We start from the raw sequence: 22,908 nt of genomic DNA on the forward strand, positions 1-22,908 counted from the left end.
ACAGTGATCTCTTCTTTGTAATGCTCTCGTTCCACAATTTCAGGCTGCTCTTCCTTCGGCGTTTCCTCAGTGGGGAATTCTTCGCCTGGAACAGCAACTTCAACAGTGACCTCCTCCATCTCTGTAGGTTTCTCTGGAGAAACAGTGATCTCTTCTTTGAAACTCTCCACTTCAAGAATTTCAGGTTGTTCTTCTGTTGGTTTCTCCTCTGTGGGAAATTCAATTTCTGAAACAACCTCAGCAGATACTTCTTCTCTCTCTGATGGTTTCTCTGGAGAAACAGTGATCTCCTCTTTGAAATGTTCTCGTTCAATCATATGATTTCAGGTTGCTCTTCTTTATTTCCTCTTTCGGGAATTCTTCACCTGGAACAGCAACCTCAACACTAACTTCCTCCATCTCTGTTGGTTTCTCAGGAGAAACAGTGATTTCTTCTTTGAAAGTCTCTTGGTCCACGATTTCAGGTTGCTCTTCCTTCAGGACTTCCTCAGTGGAGACTTCTTCGCCTGGAACAGCAACTTCAACAGTGACCTCCTCCATCTCTGTAGGTTTCTCTGGAGAAACAGTGATCTCTTCTTTGAAACTCTCCACTTCAAGAATTTCAGGTTGTTCTTCTGTTGGTTTCTCCTCTGTGGGAAATTCAATTTCTGAAACAACCTCAGCAGATACTTCTTCTGTCTCTGATGGTTTCTCTGGAGAAACAGTGATCTCCTCTTTGAAATGTTCTCGTTCAATGATTTCAGGTTGCTCTTCTTCCGGTATTTCCTCTTTCGGGAATTCTTCACCTGGAACAGCAACCTCAACACTGACTTCCTCCATCTCTGTTGGTTTCTCAGGAGAAACAGTGATTTCTTCTTTGAAAGTCTCCACATCCAGAATCTCAGGTTGTTCTTCTGTTGGTTTTTCCTCTGTGGGAAATTCAATTTCTGAAACAACCTCAACAGATACTTCTTCTGTCTCTGATGGTTTCTCTGGAGAAACAGTGATCTCCTCTTTGAAATGTTCAAGTTCTACAATTTCAGGTTGCTCTTCTTCCGGTATTTCCTCTATGGGGAATTCTTCACCTGGAACAGCAACCTCCACTTCCAGAACCTCAGGTTGTTCTTCTGTTGGTTTTTCCTCTGTGGGAAATTCAATTTCTGAAACAACTTCGACAGTGACTTCTTCTGCTTCTGATGGTTTTTCAGGGGAAATGGTGATCTCTTCTTTGAAATCTTCCATCTCCACAACTTCAGGTTGCTCTTCATCTGGCATTTCCTCTTCAGGTTTCTCTTTGGACACAGGAACTTCAGTGATCACTTCTTCTGTCTCACTAGGTTTCTCAGAAGGAATGCTTATTCCTTCTTCGAAGGTCACTATTTCCTCAGGTCGCTCATGGACCAATGTGTCTCTCATCACAGTTTCTGTAATGTCATCAGGTCTGGCAATTTCTTGTGGAACTCCTTCCTCTATTTCTTCTGTAATCTCTCTCACAGTCTCAGGCATTTCTTCTGAGGGTACCTCAAACTCAGTGACAACAGTCACCGTTTCTTCTTCTTCACCTTCAACAGAGATTGTGATCTCTTCCTTGACATCTTCTCTTTCCACGACTTCAGGAAACTCTTCCTCTCGTTTTTCTTCTTCAGAAATTTTGTCCATGGGAAAGATGACTTCCACAGTTTCCTCTGTTTCTGTTGGTTCCTGTGGAGAAACAGTGATCTCTTCTTTGTAATGCTCTCGTTCCACAATTTCAGGCTGCTCTTCCTTCGGCGTTTCCTCAGTGGGGAATTCTTCGCCTGGAACAGCAACTTCAACAGTGACCTCCTCCATCTCTGTAGGTTTCTCTGGAGAAACAGTGATCTCTTCTTTGAAACTCTCCACTTCAAGAATTTCTGGTTGTTCTTCTGTTGGTTTCTCCTCTGTGGGAAATTCAATTTCTGAAACAACCTCAACAGATACTTCTTCTGTCTCTGATGGTTTCTCTGGAGAAACAGTGATCTCCTCTTTGAAATGTTCTCGTTCAATGATTTCAGGTTGCTCTTCCTTCGGGACTTCCTCAGTGGAGACTTCTTCGCCCGGAACAGCAACTTCAACAGTGACCTCCTCCATCTCTGTAGGTTTCTCTGGAGAAACAGTGATCTCTTCTTTGAAACTCTCCACTTCAAGAATTTCAGGTTGTTCTTCTGTTGGTTTCTCCTCTGTGGGAAATTCAATTTCTGAAACAACCTCAGCAGATACTTCTTCTGTCTCTGATGGTTTCTCTGGAGAAACAGTGATCTCCTCTTTGAAATGTTCTCGTTCAATGATTTCAGGTTGCTCTTCTTCCGGTATTTCCTCTTTCGGGAATTCTTCACCTGGAACAGCAACCTCAACACTAACTTCCTCCATCTCTGTTGGTTTCTCAGGAGAAACAGTGATTTCTTCTTTGAAAGTCTCTTGTTCCATGATTTCAGGTTGCTCTTCCTTCGGGACTTCCTCAGTGGAGACTTCTTCGCCTGGAACAGCAACTTCAACAGTGACCTCCTCCATCTCTGTAGGTTTCTCTGGAGAAACAGTGATCTCTTCTTTGAAACTCTCCACTTCAAGAATTTCAGGTTGTTCTTCTGTTGGTTTCTCCTCTGTGGGAAATTCAATTTCTGAAACAACCTCAGCAGATACTTCTTCTCTCTCTGATGGTTTCTCTGGAGAAACAGTGATCTCCTCTTTGAAATGTTCTCGTTCAATCATTTCAGGTTGCTCTTCTTCCGGTATTTCCTCTTTCGGGAATTCTTCACCTGGAACAGCAACCTCAACACTAACTTCCTCCATCTCTGTTGGTTTCTCAGGAGAAACAGTGATTTCTTCTTTGAAAGTCTCCACTTCCAGAATCTCAGGTTGTTCTTCTGTTGGTTTCTCCTCTGTGGGAAATTCAATTTCTGAAACAACCTCAACAGATACTTCTTCTGTCTCTGATGGTTTCTCTGGAGAAACAGTGATCTCCTCTTTGAAATGTTCAAGTTCTACAATTTCAGGTTGCTCTTCTTCCGGTATTTCCTCTATGGGGAATTCTTCACCTGGAACAGCAACCTCCACTTCCAGAACCTCAGGTTGTTCTTCTGTTGGTTTTTCCTCTGTGGGACGAACAGCAACCTCCACTTCCAGAACCTCAGGTTGTTCTTCTGTTGGTTTTTCCTCTGTGGGAAATTCAATTTCTGAAACAACTTCGACAGTGACTTCTTCTGCTTCTGATGGTTTTTCAGGGGAAATGGTGATCTCTTCTTTGAAATCTTCCATCTCCACAACTTCAGGTTGCTCTTCATCTGGCATTTCCTCTTCAGGTTTCTCTTTGGACACAGGAACTTCAATGATCACTTCTTCTGTCTCACTAGGTTTCTCAGAAGGAATGCTTATTCCTTCTTCGAAGGTCACTATTTCCTCAGGTCGCTCATGGACCAATGTGTCTCTCATCACAGTTTCTGTAATGTCATCAGGTCTGGCAATTTCTTGTGGAACTCCTTCCTCTATTTCTTCTGTAATCTCTCTCACAGTCTCAGGCATTTCTTCTGAGGGTACCTCAAACTCAGTGACAACAGTCACCGTTTCTTCTTCTTCACCTTCAACAGAGATTGTGATCTCTTCCTTGACATCTTCTCTTTCCACGACTTCAGGAAACTCTTCCTCTCGTTTTTCTTCTTCAGAAATTTTGTCCATGGGAAAGATGACTTCCACAGTTTCCTCTGTTTCTGTTGGTTCCTGTGGAGAAACAGTGATCTCTTCTTTGTAATGCTCTCGTTCCACAATTTCAGGCTGCTCTTCCTTCGGCGTTTCCTCAGTGGGGAATTCTTCGCCTGGAACAGCAACTTCAACAGTGACCTCCTCCATCTCTGTAGGTTTCTCTGGAGAAACAGTGATCTCTTCTTTGAAACTCTCCACTTCAAGAATTTCTGGTTGTTCTTCTGTTGGTTTCTCCTCTGTGGGAAATTCAATTTCTGAAACAACCTCAACAGATACTTCTTCTGTCTCTGATGGTTTCTCTGGAGAAACAGTGATCTCCTCTTTGAAATGTTCTCGTTCAATGATTTCAGGTTGCTCTTCCTTCGGGACTTCCTCAGTGGAGACTTCTTCGCCCGGAACAGCAACTTCAACAGTGACCTCCTCCATCTCTGTAGGTTTCTCTGGAGAAACAGTGATCTCTTCTTTGAAACTCTCCACTTCAAGAATTTCAGGTTGTTCTTCTGTTGGTTTCTCCTCTGTGGGAAATTCAATTTCTGAAACAACCTCAGCAGATACTTCTTCTGTCTCTGATGGTTTCTCTGGAGAAACAGTGATCTCCTCTTTGAAATGTTCTCGTTCAATGATTTCAGGTTGCTCTTCTTCCGGTATTTCCTCTTTCGGGAATTCTTCACCTGGAACAGCAACCTCAACACTAACTTCCTCCATCTCTGTTGGTTTCTCAGGAGAAACAGTGATTTCTTCTTTGAAAGTCTCTTGTTCCATGATTTCAGGTTGCTCTTCCTTCGGGACTTCCTCAGTGGAGACTTCTTCGCCTGGAACAGCAACTTCAACAGTGACCTCCTCCATCTCTGTAGGTTTCTCTGGAGAAACAGTGATCTCTTCTTTGAAACTCTCCACTTCAAGAATTTCAGGTTGTTCTTCTGTTGGTTTCTCCTCTGTGGGAAATTCAATTTCTGAAACAACCTCAGCAGATACTTCTTCTCTCTCTGATGGTTTCTCTGGAGAAACAGTGATCTCCTCTTTGAAATGTTCTCGTTCAATGATTTCAGGTTGCTCTTCTTCCGGTATTTCCTCTTTCGGGAATTCTTCACCTGGAACAGCAACCTCAACACTAACTTCCTCCATCTCTGTTGGTTTCTCAGGAGAAACAGTGATTTCTTCTTTGAAAGTCTCCACTTCCAGAATCTCAGGTTGTTCTTCCGTTGGTTTTTCCTCTGTGGGAAATTCAATTTCTGAAACAACCTCAACAGATACTTCTTCTGTCTCTGATGGTTTCTCTGGAGAAACAGTGATCTCCTCTTTGAAATGTTCAAGTTCTACAATTTCAGGTTGCTCTTCTTCCGGTATTTCCTCTATGGGGAATTCTTCACCTGGAACAGCAACCTCCACTTCCAGAACCTCAGGTTGTTCTTCTGTTGGTTTTTCCTCTGTGGGAAATTCAATTTCTGAAACAACTTCGACAGTGACTTCTTCTGCTTCTGATGGTTTTTCAGGGGAAATGGTGATCTCTTCTTTGAAATCTTCCATCTCCACAACTTCAGGTTGCTCTTCATCTGGCATTTCCTCTTCAGGTTTCTCTTTGGACACAGGAACTTCAGTGATCACTTCTTCTGTCTCACTAGGTTTCTCAGAAGGAATGCTTATTCCTTCTTCGAAGGTCACTATTTCCTCAGGTCGCTCATGGACCAATGTGTCTCTCATCACAGTTTCTGTAATGTCATCAGGTCTGGCAATTTCTTGTGGAACTCCTTCCTGTATTTCTTCTGTAATCTCTCTCACAGTCTCAGGCATTTCTTCTGAGGGTACCTCAAACTCAGTGACAACAGTCACCGTTTCTTCTTCTTCACCTTCAACAGAGATTGTGATCTCTTCCTTGACATCTTCTGTTTCCACGACTTCAGGAAACTCTTCCTCTCGTTTTTCTTCTTCAGAAATTTTGTCCATGGGAAAGATGACTTCCACAGTTTCCTCTGTTTCTGTTGGTTCCTGTGGAGAAACAGTGATCTCTTCTTTGTAATGCTCTCGTTCCACAATTTCAGGCTGCTCTTCCTTCGGCGTTTCCTCAGTGGGGAATTCTTCGCCTGGAACAGCAACTTCAACAGTGACCTCCTCCATCTCTGTAGGTTTCTCTGGAGAAACAGTGATCTCTTCTTTGAAACTCTCCACTTCAAGAATTTCTGGTTGTTCTTCTGTTGGTTTCTCCTCTGTGGGAAATTCAATTTCTGAAACAACCTCAACAGATACTTCTTCTGTCTCTGATGGTTTCTCTGGAGAAACAGTGATCTCCTCTTTGAAATGTTCTCGTTCAATGATTTCAGGTTGCTCTTCCTTCGGGACTTCCTCAGTGGAGACTTCTTCGCCCGGAACAGCAACTTCAACAGTGACCTCCTCCATCTCTGTAGGTTTCTCTGGAGAAACAGTGATCTCTTCTTTGAAACTCTCCACTTCAAGAATTTCAGGTTGTTCTTCTGTTGGTTTCTCCTCTGTGGGAAATTCAATTTCTGAAACAACCTCAGCAGATACTTCTTCTGTCTCTGATGGTTCTGGACTTCCTTCGGAACTTCCTCAGTGGAGACTTCTTCGCCTGGAACAGCAACTTCAACAGTGACCTCCTCCATCTCTGTAGGTTTCTCTGGAGAAACAGTGATCTCTTCTTTGAAACCCTCCACTTCAAGAATTTCAGGTTGTTCTTCTGTTGGTTTCTCCTCTGTGGGAAATTCAATTTCTGAAACAACCTCAGCAGATACTTCTTCTCTCTCTGATGGTTTCTCTGGAGAAACAGTGATCTCCTCTTTGAAATGTTCTCGTTCAATGATTTCAGGTTGCTCTTCTTCCGGTATTTCCTCTTTCGGGAATTCTTCACCTGGAACAGCAACCTCAACACTAACTTCCTCCATCTCTGTTGGTTTCTCAGGAGAAACAGTGATTTCTTCTTTGAAAGTCTCCACTTCCAGAATCTCAGGTTGTTCTTCCGTTGGTTTTTCCTCTGTGGGAAATTCAATTTCTGAAACAACCTCAACAGATACTTCTTCTGTCTCTGATGGTTTCTCTGGAGAAACAGTGATCTCCTCTTTGAAATGTTCAAGTTCTACAATTTCAGGTTGCTCTTCTTCCGGTATTTCCTCTATGGGGAATTCTTCACCTGGAACAGCAACCTCCACTTCCAGAACCTCAGGTTGTTCTTCTGTTGGTTTTTCCTCTGTGGGAAATTCAATTTCTGAAACAACTTCGACAGTGACTTCTTCTGCTTCTGATGGTTTTTCAGGGGAAATGGTGATCTCTTCTTTGAAATCTTCCATCTCCACAACTTCAGGTTGCTCTTCATCTGGCATTTCCTCTTCAGGTTTCTCTTTGGACACAGGAACTTCAGTGATCACTTCTTCTGTCTCACTAGGTTTCTCAGAAGGAATGCTTATTCCTTCTTCGAAGGTCACTATTTCCTCAGGTCGCTCATGGACCAATGTGTCTCTCATCACAGTTTCTGTAATGTCATCAGGTCTGGCAATTTCTTGTGGAACTCCTTCCTGTATTTCTTCTGTAATCTCTCTCACAGTCTCAGGCATTTCTTCTGAGGGTACCTCAAACTCAGTGACAACAGTCACCGTTTCTTCTTCTTCACCTTCAACAGAGATTGTGATCTCTTCCTTGACATCTTCTGTTTCCACGACTTCAGGAAACTCTTCCTCTCGTTTTTCTTCTTCAGAAATTTTGTCCATGGGAAAGATGACTTCCACAGTTTCCTCTGTTTCTGTTGGTTCCTGTGGAGAAACAGTGATCTCTTCTTTGTAATGCTCTCGTTCCACAATTTCAGGCTGCTCTTCCTTCGGCGTTTCCTCAGTGGGGAATTCTTCGCCTGGAACAGCAACTTCAACAGTGACCTCCTCCATCTCTGTAGGTTTCTCTGGAGAAACAGTGATCTCTTCTTTGAAACTCTCCACTTCAAGAATTTCTGGTTGTTCTTCTGTTGGTTTCTCCTCTGTGGGAAATTCAATTTCTGAAACAACCTCAACAGATACTTCTTCTGTCTCTGATGGTTTCTCTGGAGAAACAGTGATCTCCTCTTTGAAATGTTCTCGTTCAATGATTTCAGGTTGCTCTTCCTTCGGGACTTCCTCAGTGGAGACTTCTTCGCCCGGAACAGCAACTTCAACAGTGACCTCCTCCATCTCTGTAGGTTTCTCTGGAGAAACAGTGATCTCTTCTTTGAAACTCTCCACTTCAAGAATTTCAGGTTGTTCTTCTGTTGGTTTCTCCTCTGTGGGAAATTCAATTTCTGAAACAACCTCAGCAGATACTTCTTCTGTCTCTGATGGTTTCTCTGGAGAAACAGTGATCTCCTCTTTGAAATGTTCTCGTTCAATGATTTCAGGTTGCTCTTCTTCCGGTATTTCCTCTTTCGGGAATTCTTCACCTGGAACAGCAACCTCAACACTAACTTCCTCCATCTCTGTTGGTTTCTACAGTGGAGACTTCTTTGCCTGAACAGCAACTTCAACAGTGACCTCCTCCATCTCTGTAGGTTTCTCTGGAGAAACAGTGATCTCTTCTTTGAAACTCTCCACTTCAAGAATTTCAGGTTGTTCTTCTGTTGGTTTCTCCTCTGTGGGAAATTCAATTTCTGAAACAACCTCAGCAGATACTTCTTCTCTCTCTGATGGTTTCTCTGGAGAAACAGTGATCTCCTCTTTGAAATGTTCTCGTTCAATGATTTCAGGTTGCTCTTCTTCCGGTATTTCCTCTTTCGGGAATTCTTCACCTGGAACAGCAACCTCAACACTAACTTCCTCCATCTCTGTTGGTTTCTCAGGAGAAACAGTGATTTCTTCTTTGAAAGTCTCCACTTCCAGAATCTCAGGTTGTTCTTCTGTTGGTTTTTCCTCTGTGGGAAATTCAATTTCTGAAACAACCTCAACAGATACTTCTTCTGTCTCTGATGGTTTCTCTGGAGAAACAGTGATCTCCTCTTTGAAATGTTCAAGTTCTACAATTTCAGGTTGCTCTTCTTCCGGTATTTCCTCTATGGGGAATTCTTCACCTGGAACAGCAACCTCCACTTCCAGAACCTCAGGTTGTTCTTCTGTTGGTTTTTCCTCTGTGGGAAATTCAATTTCTGAAACAACTTCGACAGTGACTTCTTCTGCCTCTGATGGTTTTTCAGGGGAAATGGTGATCTCTTCTTTGAAATCTTCCATTTCCACAACTTCAGGTTGCTCTTCATCTGGCATTTCCTCTTCAGGTTTCTCTTTGGACACAGGAACTTCAGTGATCACTTCTTCTGTCTCACTAGGTTTCTCAGAAGGAATGCTTATTCCTTCTTCGAAGGTCACTATTTCCTCAGGTCGCTCATGGACCAATGTATCTCTCATCACAGTTTCTGTAATGTCATCAGGTCTGGCAATTTCTTGTGGAACTCCTTCCTCTATTTCTTCTGTCATCTCTCTCACAGTCTCAGGCATTTCTTCTGAGGGTACCTCAAACTCAGTGACAACAGTCACCGTTTCTTCTTCTTCACCTTCAACAGAGATTGTGATCTCTTCCTTGACATCTTCTGTTTCCACGACTTCAGGAAACTCTTCCTCTCGTTTTTCTTCTTCAGAAATTTTGTCCATGGGAAAGATGACTTCCACAGTTTCCTCTGTTTCTGTTGGTTCCTGTGGAGAAACAGTGATCTCTTCTTTGTAATGCTCTCGTTCCACAATTTCAGGCTGCTCTTCCTTCGGCGTTTCCTCAGTGGGGAATTCTTCGCCTGGAACAGCAACTTCAACAGTGACCTCCTCCATCTCTGTAGGTTTCTCTGGAGAAACAGTGATCTCTTCTTTGAAACTCTCCACTTCAAGAATTTCTGGTTGTTCTTCTGTTGGTTTCTCCTCTGTGGGAAATTCAATTTCTGAAACAACCTCAACAGATACTTCTTCTGTCTCTGATGGTTTCTCTGGAGAAACAGTGATCTCCTCTTTGAAATGTTCTCGTTCAATGATTTCAGGTTGCTCTTCCTTCGGGACTTCCTCAGTGGAGACTTCTTCGCCTGGAACAGCAACTTCAACAGTGACCTCCTCCATCTCTGTAGGTTTCTCTGGAGAAACAGTGATCTCTTCTTTGAAACTCTCCACTTCAAGAATTTCAGGTTGTTCTTCTGTTGGTTTCTCCTCTGTGGGAAATTCAATTTCTGAAACAACCTCAGCAGATACTTCTTCTGTCTCTGATGGTTTCTCTGGAGAAACAGTGATCTCCTCTTTGAAATGTTCTCGTTCAATGATTTCAGGTTGCTCTTCTTCCGGTATTTCCTCTTTCGGGAATTCTTCACCTGGAACAGCAACCTCAACACTAACTTCCTCCATCTCTGTTGGTTTCTCAGGAGAAACAGTGATTTCTTCTTTGAAAGTCTCTTGTTCCATGATTTCAGGTTGCTCTTCCTTCGGGACTTCCTCAGTGGAGACTTCTTTGCCTGGAACAGCAACTTCAACAGTGACCTCCTCCATCTCTGTAGGTTTCTCTGGAGAAACAGTGATCTCTTCTTTGAAACTCTCCACTTCAAGAATTTCTGGTTGTTCTTCTGTTGGTTTCTCCTCTGTGGGAAATTCAATTTCTGAAACAACCTCAGCAGATACTTCTTCTCTCTCTGATGGTTTCTCTGGAGAAACAGTGATCTCCTCTTTGAAATGTTCTCGTTCAATGATTTCAGGTTGCTCTTCTTCCGGTATTTCCTCTTTCGGGAATTCTTCACCTGGAACAGCAACCTCAACACTAACTTCCTCCATCTCTGTTGGTTTCTCAGGAGAAACAGTGATTTCTTCTTTGAAAGTCTCCACTTCCAGAATCTCAGGTTGTTCTTCTGTTGGTTTTTCCTCTGTGGGAAATTCAATTTCTGAAACAACCTCAACAGATACTTCTTCTGTCTCTGATGGTTTCTCTGGAGAAACAGTGATCTCCTCTTTGAAAAGTTCAAGTTCTACAATTTCAGGTTGCTCTTCTTCCGGTATTTCCTCTATGGGGAATTCTTCACCTGGAACAGCAACCTCCACTTCCAGAACCTCAGGTTGTTCTTCTGTTGGTTTTTCCTCTGTGGGAAATTCAATTTCTGAAACAACTTCGACAGTGACTTCTTCTGCTTCTGATGGTTTTTCAGGGGAAATGGTGATCTCTTCTTTGAAATCTTCCATCTCCACAACTTCAGGTTGCTCTTCATCTGGCATTTCCTCTTCAGGTTTCTCTTTGGACACAGGAACTTCAGTGATCACTTCTTCTGTCTCACTAGGTTTCTCAGAAGGAATGCTTATTCCTTCTTCGAAGGTCACTATTTCCTCAGGTCGCTCATGGACCAATGTGTCTCTCATCACAGTTTCTGTAATGTCATCAGGTCTGGCAATTTCTTGTGGAACTCCTTCCTCTATTTCTTCTGTAATCTCTCTCACAGTCTCAGGCATTTCTTCTGAGGGTACCTCAAACTCAGTGACAACAGTCACCGTTTCTTCTTCTTCACCTTCAACAGAGATTGTGATCTCTTCCTTGACATCTTCTCTTTCCACGACTTCAGGAAACTCTTCCTCTCGTTTTTCTTCTTCAGAAATTTTGTCCATGGGAAAGATGACTTCCACAGTTTCCTCTGTTTCTGTTGGTTCCTGTGGAGAAACAGTGATCTCTTCTTTGTAATGCTCTCGTTCCACAATTTCAGGCTGCTCTTCCTTCGGCGTTTCCTCAGTGGGGAATTCTTCGCCTGGAACAGCAACTTCAACAGTGACCTCCTCCATCTCTGTAGGTTTCTCTGGAGAAACAGTGATCTCTTCTTTGAAACTCTCCACTTCAAGAATTTCTGGTTGTTCTTCTGTTGGTTTCTCCTCTGTGGGAAATTCAATTTCTGAAACAACCTCAACAGATACTTCTTCTGTCTCTGATGGTTTCTCTGGAGAAACAGTGATCTCCTCTTTGAAATGTTCAAGTTCTACAATTTCAGGTTTCAATGATTTCAGGTTGCTCTTCTTCCGGTATTTCCTCTTTCGGGAATTCTTCACCTGGAACAGCAACCTCAACACTAACTTCCTCCATCTCTGTTGGTTTCTCAGGAGAAACAGTGATTTCTTCTTTGAAAGTCTCCACTTCCAGAATCTCAGGTTGTTCTTCCGTTGGTTTTTCCTCTGTGGGAAATTCAATTTCTGAAACAACCTCAACAGATACTTCTTCTGTCTCTGATGGTTTCTCTGGAGAAACAGTGATCTCCTCTTTGAAAAGTTCAAGTTCTACAATTTCAGGTTGCTCTTCTTCCGGTATTTCCTCTATGGGGAATTCTTCACCTGGAACAGCAACCTCCACTTCCAGAACCTCAGGTTGTTCTTCTGTTGGTTTTTCCTCTGTGGGAAATTCAATTTCTGAAACAACTTCGACAGTGACTTCTTCTGCCTCTGATGGTTTTTCAGGGGAAATGGTGATCTCTTCTTTGAAATCTTCCATTTCCACAACTTCAGGTTGCTCTTCATCTGGCATTTCCTCTTCAGGTTTCTCTTTGGACACAGGAACATCAGTGATCACTTCTTCTGTCTCACTAGGTTTCTCAGAAGGAATGCTTATTCCTTCTTCGAAGGTCACTATTTCCTCAGGTCGCTCATGGACCAATGTATCTCTCATCACAGTTTCTGTAATGTCATCAGGTCTGGCAATTTCTTGTGGAACTCCTTCCTCTATTTCTTCTGTCATCTCTCTCACAGTCTCAGGCATTTCTTCTGAGGGTACCTCAAACTCAGTGACAACAGTCACCGTTTCTTCTTCTTCACCTTCAACAGAGATTGTGATCTCTTCCTTGACATCTTCTGTTTCCACGACTTCAGGAAACTCTTCCTCTCGTTTTTCTTCTTCAGAAATTTTGTCCATGGGAAAGATGACTTCCACAGTTTCCTCTGTTTCTGTTGGTTCCTGTGGAGAAACAGTGATCTCTTCTTTGTAATGCTCTCGTTCCACAATTTCAGGCTGCTCTTCCTTCGGCGTTTCCTCAGTGGGGAATTCTTCGCCTGGAACAGCAACTTCAACAGTGACCTCCTCCATCTCTGTAGGTTTCTCTGGAGAAACAGTGATCTCTTCTTTGAAACTCTCCACTTCAAGAATTTCTGGTTGTTCTTCTGTTGGTTTCTCCTCTGTGGGAAATTCAATTTCTGAAACAACCTCAACAGATACTTCTTCTGTCTCTGATGGTTTCTCTGGAGAAACAGTGATCTCCTCTTTGAAATGTTCTCGTTCAATGATTTCAGGTTGCTCTTCCTTCGGGACTTCCTCAGTGGAGACTTCTTCGCCTGGAACAGCAACTTCAACAGTGACCTCCTCCATCTCTGTACGTTTCTCTGGAGAAACAGTGATCTCTTCTTTGAAACTCTCCACTTCAAGAATTTCAGGTTGTTCTTCTGTTGGTTTCTCCTCTGTGGGAAATTCAATTTCTGAAACAACCTCAGCAGATACTTCTTCTCTCTCTGATGGTTTCTCTGGAGAAACAGTGATCTCCTCTTTGAAATGTTCTCGTTCAATGATTTCAGGTTGCTCTTCTTCCGGTATTTCCTCTTTCGGGAATTCTTCACCTGGAACAGCAACCTCAACACTAACTTCCTCCATCTCTGTTGGTTTCTCTGGAGAAACAGTGATTTCTTCTTTGAAAGTCTCCACTTCCAGAATCTCAGGTTGTTCTTCTGTTGGTTTTTCCTCTGTGGGAAATTCAATTTCTGAAACAACCTCAACAGATACTTCTTCTGTCTCTGATGGTTTCTCTGGAGAAACAGTGATCTCCTCTTTGAAATGTTCAAGTTCTACAATTTCAGGTTGCTCTTCTTCCGGTATTTCCTCTATGGGGAATTCTTCACCTGGAACAGCAACCTCCACTTCCAGAACCTCAGGTTGTTCTTCTGTTGGTTTTTCCTCTGTGGGAAATTCAATTTCTGAAACAACTTCGACAGTGACTTCTTCTGCTTCTGATGGTTTTTCAGGGGAAATGGTGATCTCTTCTTTGAAATCTTCCATCTCCACAACTTCAGGTTGCTCTTCATCTGGCATTTCCTCTTCAGGTTTCTCTTTGGACACAGGAACTTCAGTGATCACTTCTTCTGTCTCACTAGGTTTCTCAGAAGGAATGCTTATTCCTTCTTCGAAGGTCACTATTTCCTCAGGTCGCTCATGGACCAATGTGTCTCTCATCACAGTTTCTGTAATGTCATCAGGTCTGGCAATTTCTTGTGGAACTCCTTCCTCTATTTCTTCTGTAATCTCTCTCACAGTCTCAGGCATTTCTTCTGAGGGTACCTCAAACTCAGTGACAACAGTCACCGTTTCTTCTTCTTCACCTTCAACAGAGATTGTGATCTCTTCCTTGACATCTTCTGTTTCCACGACTTCAGGAAACTCTTCCTCTCGTTTTTCTTCTTCAGAAATTTTGTCCATGGGAAAGATGACTTCCACAGTTTCCTCTGTTTCTGTTGGTTCCTGTGGAGAAACAGTGATCTCTTCTTTGTAATGCTCTCGTTCCACAATTTCAGGCTGCTCTTCCTTCGGCGTTTCCTCAGTGGGGAATTCTTCGCCTGGAACAGCAACTTCAACAGTGACCTCCTCCATCTCTGTAGGTTTCTCTGGAGAAACAGTGATCTCTTCTTTGAAACTCTCCACTTCAAGAATTTCTGGTTGTTCTTCTGTTGGTTTCTCCTCTGTGGGAAATTCAATTTCTGAAACAACCTCAACAGATACTTCTTCTGTCTCTGATGGTTTCTCTGGAGAAACAGTGATCTCCTCTTTGAAATGTTCTCGTTCAATGATTTCAGGTTGCTCTTCTTTAGCAGTTTCCTCTTTCGGGAATTCTTCACCTGGAACAGCAACCTCAACACTAACTTCCTCCATTCAGTTCACATTTCAGGTTGCTCTTCTTCGGATTCCTCATGGGACTTCTTCACCTGGAACAGCAACTCCACTTCCACCTCAGGGTGTTGTTCATGTTGGTTTTTTCCTCTGTGGGAAATTCAATTTCTGAAACAACTCAACAGTACTTCTTCTGTCTCTGATGGTTCAGGGAAAGTGATCTCTCTTTGAAATCTCCTTCCAAATTCAGGTTGCTCTTCTTGGATTTCCTCATGGGTTCTTTTGGACACAACTTCAGTGACTCTCTTCTCACTTGGTTTCTCTGAAACAGTATCCTCTTTGAAATGTCTCTCGTTCAATGATCGGTTGCTTCTTTGGAATTTCCTCATGGGGAATTTCGCCTGGACCAACTCAGTGACACATCCCTTTCATTCTTAGTTTCACTGGAGAGAAAGTGATCTCTTCTTTGAAACTTCTTTTCCGACTTCAGAATTTCTGGTTCTCTCTGTTGGTTTCTCTCATGGGAAATTTTTCCTGGAAATGTTGGTTCTCAGGAGAAACAGTGATTTCTTCTTTGAAAGTCTCTTGGTCCACGATTTCAGGTTGCTCTTCCTTCAGGACTTCCTCAGTGGAGACTTCTTCGCCTGGAACAGCAACTTCAACAGTGACCTCCTCCATCTCTGTAGGTTTCTCTGGAGAAACAGTGATCTCTTCTTTGAAACTCTCCACTTCAAGAATTTCAGGTTGTTCTTCTGTTGGTTTCTCCTCTGTGGGAAATTCAATTTCTGAAACAACCTCAGCAGATACTTCTTCTGTCTCTGATTGTTTCTCTGGAGAAACAGTGATCTCCTCTTTGAAATGTTCTCGTTCAATGATTTCAGGTTGCTCTTCTTCCGGTATTTCCTCTTTCGGGAATTCTTCGCCTGGAACAGCAACCTCAACACTAACTTCCTCCATCTCTGTTGGTTTCTCAGGAGAAACAGTGATTTCTTCTTTGAAAGTCTCTTGTTCCACGATTTCAGGTTGCTCTTCCTTCAGGACTTCCTCAGTGGAGACTTCTTCACCTGGAACAGCAACTTCAACAGTGACCTTCTCCATCTCTGTTGGTTTCTCAGGAGAAACAGTGATTTCTTCTTTGAAAGTCTCCACTTCCAGAATCTCAGGTTGTTCTTCTGTTGATTTCTCTTCTGTGGGAAATTCAATTTCTGAAACAACCTCAACAGATACTTCTTCTGTCTCTGATGGCGTCTCTGGAGAAACAGTGATCTCCTCTTTGAAATGCTCTCGTTCAATGATTTCAGGTTGCTCTTCTTTAGGAGTTTCCTCAATGGGGAATTCTTTGCCTGGAACACCAACTTCAATGGTGACCTCCTCCATCTCACTTGGTTTCTCTGAAGAAACAGTGATCTCTTCTTTGAAATGTTCTCGTTCCATGATTTCTGGTTGCTCTTCCTTGGAAGTTTCCTCAATGGGGAATTGTTCGCCTGGAACACCAACTTCAATGGTGACCTCCTTCATCTCAGTTGGTTTCTCTGGAGAAACAGTGATCTCTTCTTTGAAATGTTCTCGTTCCACAATTTCTGGTTGCTCCTCTTTGGGCACTTCTTCAATGGGGAATTCTTCGCCTGGTTGAGCAACTTCAATGGTGACCTCCTCCATCTCTCTTGGTTTCTCTGGAGAAACAGTGATCTCTTCTTTGAAACTCTCCATTTCAACAATTTCAGGTTGTTCTTCTGTTGGTTTCCCCTCTGTGGGAAATTCAGTTTCTGAAACAACCTCAACAGATACTTCTTCTGTCTCTGATGGTTTCTCTGGAGAAACAGTGATCTCCTCTTTGAAATGTTCTCGTTCAATGACTTCAGGTTGCTCTTCTTCCGGTATTTCTTCTTTGGGGAATTCTTCCCCTGGAACAGCAACCTCAACATTCACTTCCTCTGTTTCTGTTGGTTTCTCTGGAGAAACAATGATTTGCTCTTTGAAATGTTCATGTTCAACAATTTCAGGTTGTTCTTCTTCAAGTATTTCCTTTTCAGGAATTTCATCACCTGGAACAGTAACAGTGACTTCTTCTGTCTCTGATGGTATTCCAGGAGAAATAGTGATCTCTTCTTTGAAATCTTCTTCATGGGGAGCCACAGAGACAGGATATTCTGACTGGATGACAGAGTCCAGAGCGACCTCATCAACTTTCTCCTCCTCTTCCACCTCTCCCTCCTCTTCTTCAATCTTCTTTTGTGTCTGGGGTCCTTTGGACAGGAAAGGCAGTAGGTGTGATATTATCACTGCTCTATTCACAACTGAGATATTCACTAACCTATCTTTTGACTAGATCCACTGGATAGCAAGAACAATAGCTGTATTCTTACGCTTTTATACAGGATCCACACATAAACGTATCTGAAGGTGGAATATGTGCGTGTAATACTGTTATTGTTCTATGCAAGATCCACACATAAACCTTAAGGAATATGTACATGTAATATAAGGTATATGTAATATGTTATTGTTTTATACAGGATTCATACACAAACCTTTCATAAGGTGGAATATGTAAGTGTATTATAAGTATTCTACATAAAATATCACACATCAATCTCAAAATCTTTCAATCAGTTCCATTGAACAAAGGCAGGAGTGTATATAATGCTGCTGTTATAAACAATCTACCTTATAATAATATAGTGCTGCTGTTATAAAATAAACTATCTTAGTAATGACATATTTCATGCCAATTTGAGATTATCCCAGTCTGAAATGAAATATACTGTAATGTATCTATAAAGTGAACCTCTGGTCCCTACACATTTCTGAGTCTTTAAATAAACTTTGCCGGTTAGATGAGGCATATGCAGAGAAAAAGAATTGTATGAAAGGACAAAAATCTGAACATATCAGAAATACATCTTAAAAGCATCAGCTCTAAACTAAATGTAGGGACATAGAAATGTATACATAAAGATTAAACAGGGACACACAGATGTTGGATTTGTTTCCATTCTTTTCCTACCTGAAATGAAACACACTTCAAAACAAAGTTAACATATTAAGCATATCAAGCTTAATCAGCAAACTACTATTATAAAACATGAAAGGACAGACAATGATTCCATATTATTCTATGGATAATTTTTTTACGATAATGATACGCTTTGGGTGTGAGTTCCAAGATTTCTTAATGTGAGCTCTAATATTACAAGACATTTCCCAAGAATGAGCTCTGAATATGTTCTGAAAATTTATAAGATACTGTTACACAATATATCACCATACTGAATGGCAGACAACACAGAAAGCCAAACTCAGTTTTAAGGTGTTTGATGTACGGAAAGAGACTATACCTTTCTGAATCAAGACCATCAGAGCCAATATCTAAATTTGAGTTTCCTTGTTGTAAAAGACATTGTCTGAAGACAATCAAAGAGACAACATTTGAACCAATATTTTCCTGTTGCATAAGATAAAGTTTAAGACTTTTAAATAACCAGCACTTAAACCATGATTTTCAAGGTGTAAAGAGTGTTCTTTCAGTGGGAGTGGGGAGACAGGATACGTACCAAACAAACATCTGAAGTATTCAAAATAAAATCAAATGGCCTGTGATTAGATAACACCCAGTTGATGGGTCAAATGATAAATCATTAAGCAAGAAATCAATTTATTACCAGTTGTCTGAACTAATGAAGTCAATTAATCAGTCATAATAATGCCCTCAAAATGTTTACATGAATTTCAAAAACAAAAGACAAAAGATTCAATCTGTGCAGCTTAGTAAGGTCAAAGAAATCACAATAAACTGATTTTTTATGGGAAACACAACACTGTTCATACTTTCATATCATTTCACATTGCTTATTTCCCAGATGACTATACGGACAATTCTTAAATATCACATTTTGTGTGATCTGAAATTCTTTAGTTAATGATCTTGTTACAAGGGGTTGAAACTGCTGGACATTGTAGGTGTTTCAATATTATCAAACATGTAATGATTGAGACAATCACCGGAAGTAAAACATGATATTTCAATATATACTAACAGTGAAAGAGCATGCTTAAAATATATATTGTTGGAAATGTGTTTTATGTTATCAAATATTAGTTATCAGGATTAATAAAAAGTGAAACTGCACAGTAAAAGAGACTGTATTTAAACATGTTGTGTGCAAGATGACAGGACCCTGGCATCCAGCCCATACAGCAATTGTTCAAGATACTATTCTCCGCAAATCAGACAGATGGTAGAAACAATGACTTCAATAGCTGACATGTCTGAAAAAGTCCATGTTAAGCTATTGATATGGAAAAGGACCAACCGTTCACAATGGCCTAGACCCTTAGTCTGAAAGCAGAGATGCTAAATCATACCCCATGACGTGATACAAATGTTTGAAAAAAAAGGAAAGTCCATTCCTGTACATCAGACACCAAGCATACAGATGGTAGTGATTACTTCACACAGGTGAATGAATAATCATAGATATTCTACTAACACACAAAGAAGAAAAATTGAACTTTATGCAAGGGTAAAATTATTAATCTTTTTTCTGTACTAAAATTACACATTTCCACAAAAATATGTTTGCATAAATATGCATATTCAGATTAATGCATGCAAATATGCAAGTGATTCTATGTATGTGTGCATGTATGTAGTTTTTATGTACCTTTATGTACATATACAAGACAAAGAAAAGAAAACTGCTTTAACTGGGTTTTTTTCTACCTTCAAGGTTTGACCAGTGCACTGAGTCAAGCATCAGACCTGGTTTAGGTCTGGCATTTGCACACCCCACCCTCCAAAACTCTGCAATGTTTTTCCACTAATGCAGTGTGATGCTTATGGTTCAGTATAAATGCTTTGACACTTCCTTGAAACTGGAACTAGATATAAAATGAAATGAAAGAAGTATAATAAAGAAACAGCATCCAAATAAATATCAACACTACCAACTATCAAGAGAGGAGACTGGCTGCAGACAAACACACATTTGGATATGTTTCAGGATGAAAAAAATCAGGTTTGATGCAATGGTCAGGAAACATTTTTTTTTTTTAACTAAAAAAAAAAACCATGCACATAAGGCAAGATAGTCATGGAAAAGACCAAAAAAAATGACAACAGCTAGAATAGTTACAAAAAAAGTTTAAAAAGAAAAAGAAAAAAAGAACTACAACAAATACTCAAAACAGACAAAAATCCAAAGCAGAAGAGTGTGTAGTCAGACAAAAGACTGAAAAAACAAGCATGGTATTCAGGGGAATATTTTTGGACAAAAAAAGACCATGGCAGAAACAAGACAATTCAGAGGAACAAATACTGTTTAGAGAGAAGATGAGGAAGACGCAAAAAGGTGGTCAAGAAGGTTTTGCAGACTGAAAGGCAGAAGACAGATTTTCAGACTGAGAAGGTCAGTGGCAGAAGCTATGTGCTCACGAATGCACATTTCTGACTGAAAAGGTCAAAAGCTGAAGCAAGGGAAGTGAAAAGAAAGTAAAGACCTTTTTTTCCTTTTTTTTAAAGAAAAAATAATAGACAGTAATGAAACCAGGGGAAAACGTTCAGACTGAAATGTTGAGAACATAAGGCAGGGAATAATCATGAGACAAACTGGAAAAAACGGGAGTATATTATTATTGAAAAGGCCTGGCCAGTTAACCCAGGTTATTTCAGAGGACAGAGGAACAAATCAGAAGAGCAGTTTGCAACACTGTTCATTCACCCATCCCTTGGATGTTTCAAACCCTCTCTCGAACTACTTGTATCACAAACACAGGAAAGGAAATCACAAGGCAGCAAACATGATGTACAGAAAAGGCTTCACAAACACAACAACCATTAGAACAGATGTTCTGACATGTAGGCCCTTCCTGTCCAGTTACCACATTTCAGACAAAAATACAGACACAACAGGAATGAAAAAACAGCCACGAAAACAACAAACATGAGGACAAGTCTGCAGACAGAAAATCCTTCACAACCATAACAGATGGCTGCTGACAGAAAATGACACAGAAAGACAGCACCATTGTAAGCCATATACATCTCATGATCTGCATTGAGAAACAGCCTCACAAATACAGTGGCTACAAAAACAAACACACAGACACATCTGCATGTAGAAAAGGCCTCACACAGATGGCGGCCACAACAACTGACACATCAACATGTCTGAAAATAAAGCATACCATTCTCCTCAAACCTGGTAACCATGTGGGTATCAGAATGGAAAGATAAAACATCAAGATTCAAGATGGGAGACATCAAGATGGAGGAGATAGAGAATCAAACTGGAAAGACATTGAGGCTGCAGCATGGAAATGGGCCAAGAGAGGATGGAAAGAGGCAGACACAGAACAGAAACGGGTGGACAGGTTGGAAAGAAAGGGATTTAGATGTGAAGATGTTGCTTCACTATCAGGCTGGATTCAGTATGGAGATGTCATCTTTTGGCAAATTTTATCAAAATGGGCCATGTCAACTTCACCGAGTCGACAGCATAACAGAAATGATAATAGTACAGTTCCTTTTACCTGCAACTATTCCAGAAAAGGGTGTTGTTGCATCCTGTGTTTCTGAATGAACTAATAAAGCAATTCTATCATGACAGCTTGGAAAAGAATCACAATAGGTAATGTGCTTATATTTCCCGAGTTTACATTCCAATCAACAGAGAGTTAGCAGTACATCTAATATCTGAACAGTGATGCACCCAATACCAGAATTATCATTTATTCTATATACTGCCTGACTTGTTAGTTTCACATTTCTGGATGACATGTTAATTTCACAATGATCTGTTCTGACTATCAATTTTACGTCAGAGGTAACACTGGCTTCTTTTAAGTTTACCACTTAATAAAATCTTATCCTACTGAAGAAACAATGAACATAGCCTAGCAATAATGCCACATTATTCATGGAATCATATTCCGAGTTTCATATGTTTCTCATTTGCTCATGAAATTATGATAAAGTGTGGGCAAGTTTTGGGGCATGAAATCACTGGATAGTGTGACATGATTATTGAATTGATAGAATGAGGAGAACATGGAAAAGGGACAGGTGCATAACTCTGATAAAAAATTAAAAAAAAGGATTATACAAAAGAACTGACCTTGTATTTGCAGTTCTGCCTTGGTGCTGGCTGTTCCAAACTGGTTGATGGCCCGGCATTCATACTCCCCCTCATCCTCAGGGAAGGACTGGGGCAGCTCAAGAATGCAGGTGCCGCTGGGTTCAGTGATGATATGATAGATGGGTGACTCCTTAATGGGTTCTCCATCAAGGAACCAGCTGACCTCCGGCTGTGGGAAGCCGGAGACAGCGGTCTCGAAACGAACAGGTTGTCCTTCTTGGGTCTGCACGCTGTGCAGTGGCTGTGTAAACGTGGGGGCCTGGCCCTCCAGTTTCTCCTCCACAATCTCCTGTTCCACCTCCTCACTGGCAGGCAGCTCCAGCAGCTCAAACTGTTCCTCCAGTGGGGTCTCCGTCTCATCAACAGCCACTCCTTCCACAGTGGGTTTGGGGAGTTTGGCTTCTTCTTCAATGACTGGAACCTCCTGGGGAACGTCCTCAGCGAAAGCTTCCTCAATCTCTGTGATAAGAGTCTGGAAACTCTCTGCAATGGTTCTCTCAGGGGCTGCCTGCTCAGACTCAGGGACAGGAGTTTCTTCAAGGATTTCTTCATGAGAAACAGCTTCTGCTGTTTCTTCCACGATGAATTCATGTGAAACTTCCTCCGTCTCGGCGGTTGTTTTTTCAGCAATGGTTTCCACGGAAATGACCTCAGTAGTTTCTGGGGCAACAGTCTCCGTGGTTGGTGCTTCCAGACCCTCCACTGTGATTGCAAGTTCATCCTTGGCAACGATGGGGGCAGCAGTTTCTTCCGATTCCGGAACTTCTGAATATAAAAAAAGAAAAGTCGTACCATGAGTGTTTGATTTCTGCTAATCACCACTTCAGTAGGTGCACATACGCAATGCACTAGTCACAATCCAGTCACTAAAAAGGTTTGTGCATGTTTATACTATCAGTATGCAGAAATGCTTCAACTCTAATTTCATGCAGAGAACACTCTTTTCTCCAAGAAGAAATGATGGGGCTTTATCTAGAAATAATGAAACAATACAGCAATGAATCATTTTTCTATCGGGATGCAGAAAAGAAATATGGCAAGCAATTTGTTTCAAAACCATGCACATTGTACACACAGCACTCATTGCTTTTAAGGTCAGACTGCTTACAAATCACACACATGCTCTTTGGTCCATTCCCAGAACAAGAGAATTTTCCTTTAAAAATTATTAGGCATTATATCATATCACTAATCATATTACAGATTAATTAATATAATTAAACAAAGACATGCAAATGAACATAAAGCACAATGAAATGTG

At 41.3% G+C, this 22,908-nt stretch overlaps 2 protein-coding genes across 2 annotated transcripts in view; both read right to left on the reverse strand.

The window, feature by feature from the left end:
* Positions 1 to 22,908, reverse strand: part of LOC143286927 (uncharacterized) — a 242,966-nt gene that overhangs the window by 115,487 nt on the left and 104,571 nt on the right. The window contains exon 72 of the mRNA XM_076594924.1: positions 21,627 to 22,412. Within this exon, the coding sequence (XP_076451039.1) occupies positions 21,627 to 22,412 (786 nt within the window). The remainder of the gene's footprint in view (positions 1 to 21,626; positions 22,413 to 22,908) is intronic.
* LOC143290453 (uncharacterized) lies at positions 310 to 14,553 on the reverse strand. Its single transcript, XM_076599898.1, has 5 exons — positions 11,866 to 14,553; positions 8,184 to 11,702; positions 6,278 to 8,150; positions 3,109 to 6,176; positions 310 to 3,045 (listed from the first exon to the last, which is right to left on the reverse strand). The coding sequence occupies exons 1-5, from the start codon at positions 14,551 to 14,553 to the stop codon at positions 310 to 312; spliced, it is 13,884 nt and encodes a 4,627-aa protein (XP_076456013.1).

Source organism: Babylonia areolata, chromosome 1, assembly GCF_041734735.1.
Source record: "Babylonia areolata isolate BAREFJ2019XMU chromosome 1, ASM4173473v1, whole genome shotgun sequence".
NCBI classification, from domain to species: Eukaryota; Metazoa; Mollusca; class Gastropoda; order Neogastropoda; family Buccinidae; genus Babylonia; species Babylonia areolata.

Bases quoted from the DNA above. Each gene is read 5' to 3' on its own strand.
- LOC143290453 (XM_076599898.1), bottom strand. From the start codon at position 14,553: ATGGAGGAAGTTAGTGTTGAGGTTGCTGTTCCAGGTGAAGAATTCCCG. The intron at 8,151-8,183 runs GTTGCTGTTCAG...TCTCCACTGTAG, and splicing joins TGGAGGAGGTCACTGTTGAA to AAACCAACAGAGATGGAGGA. The intron at 6,177-6,277 runs GCGAAGAAGTCT...AATTTCCCACAG, and splicing joins TGTTGAAGTTGCTGTTCCAG to AGGAGAAACCAACAGAAGAA.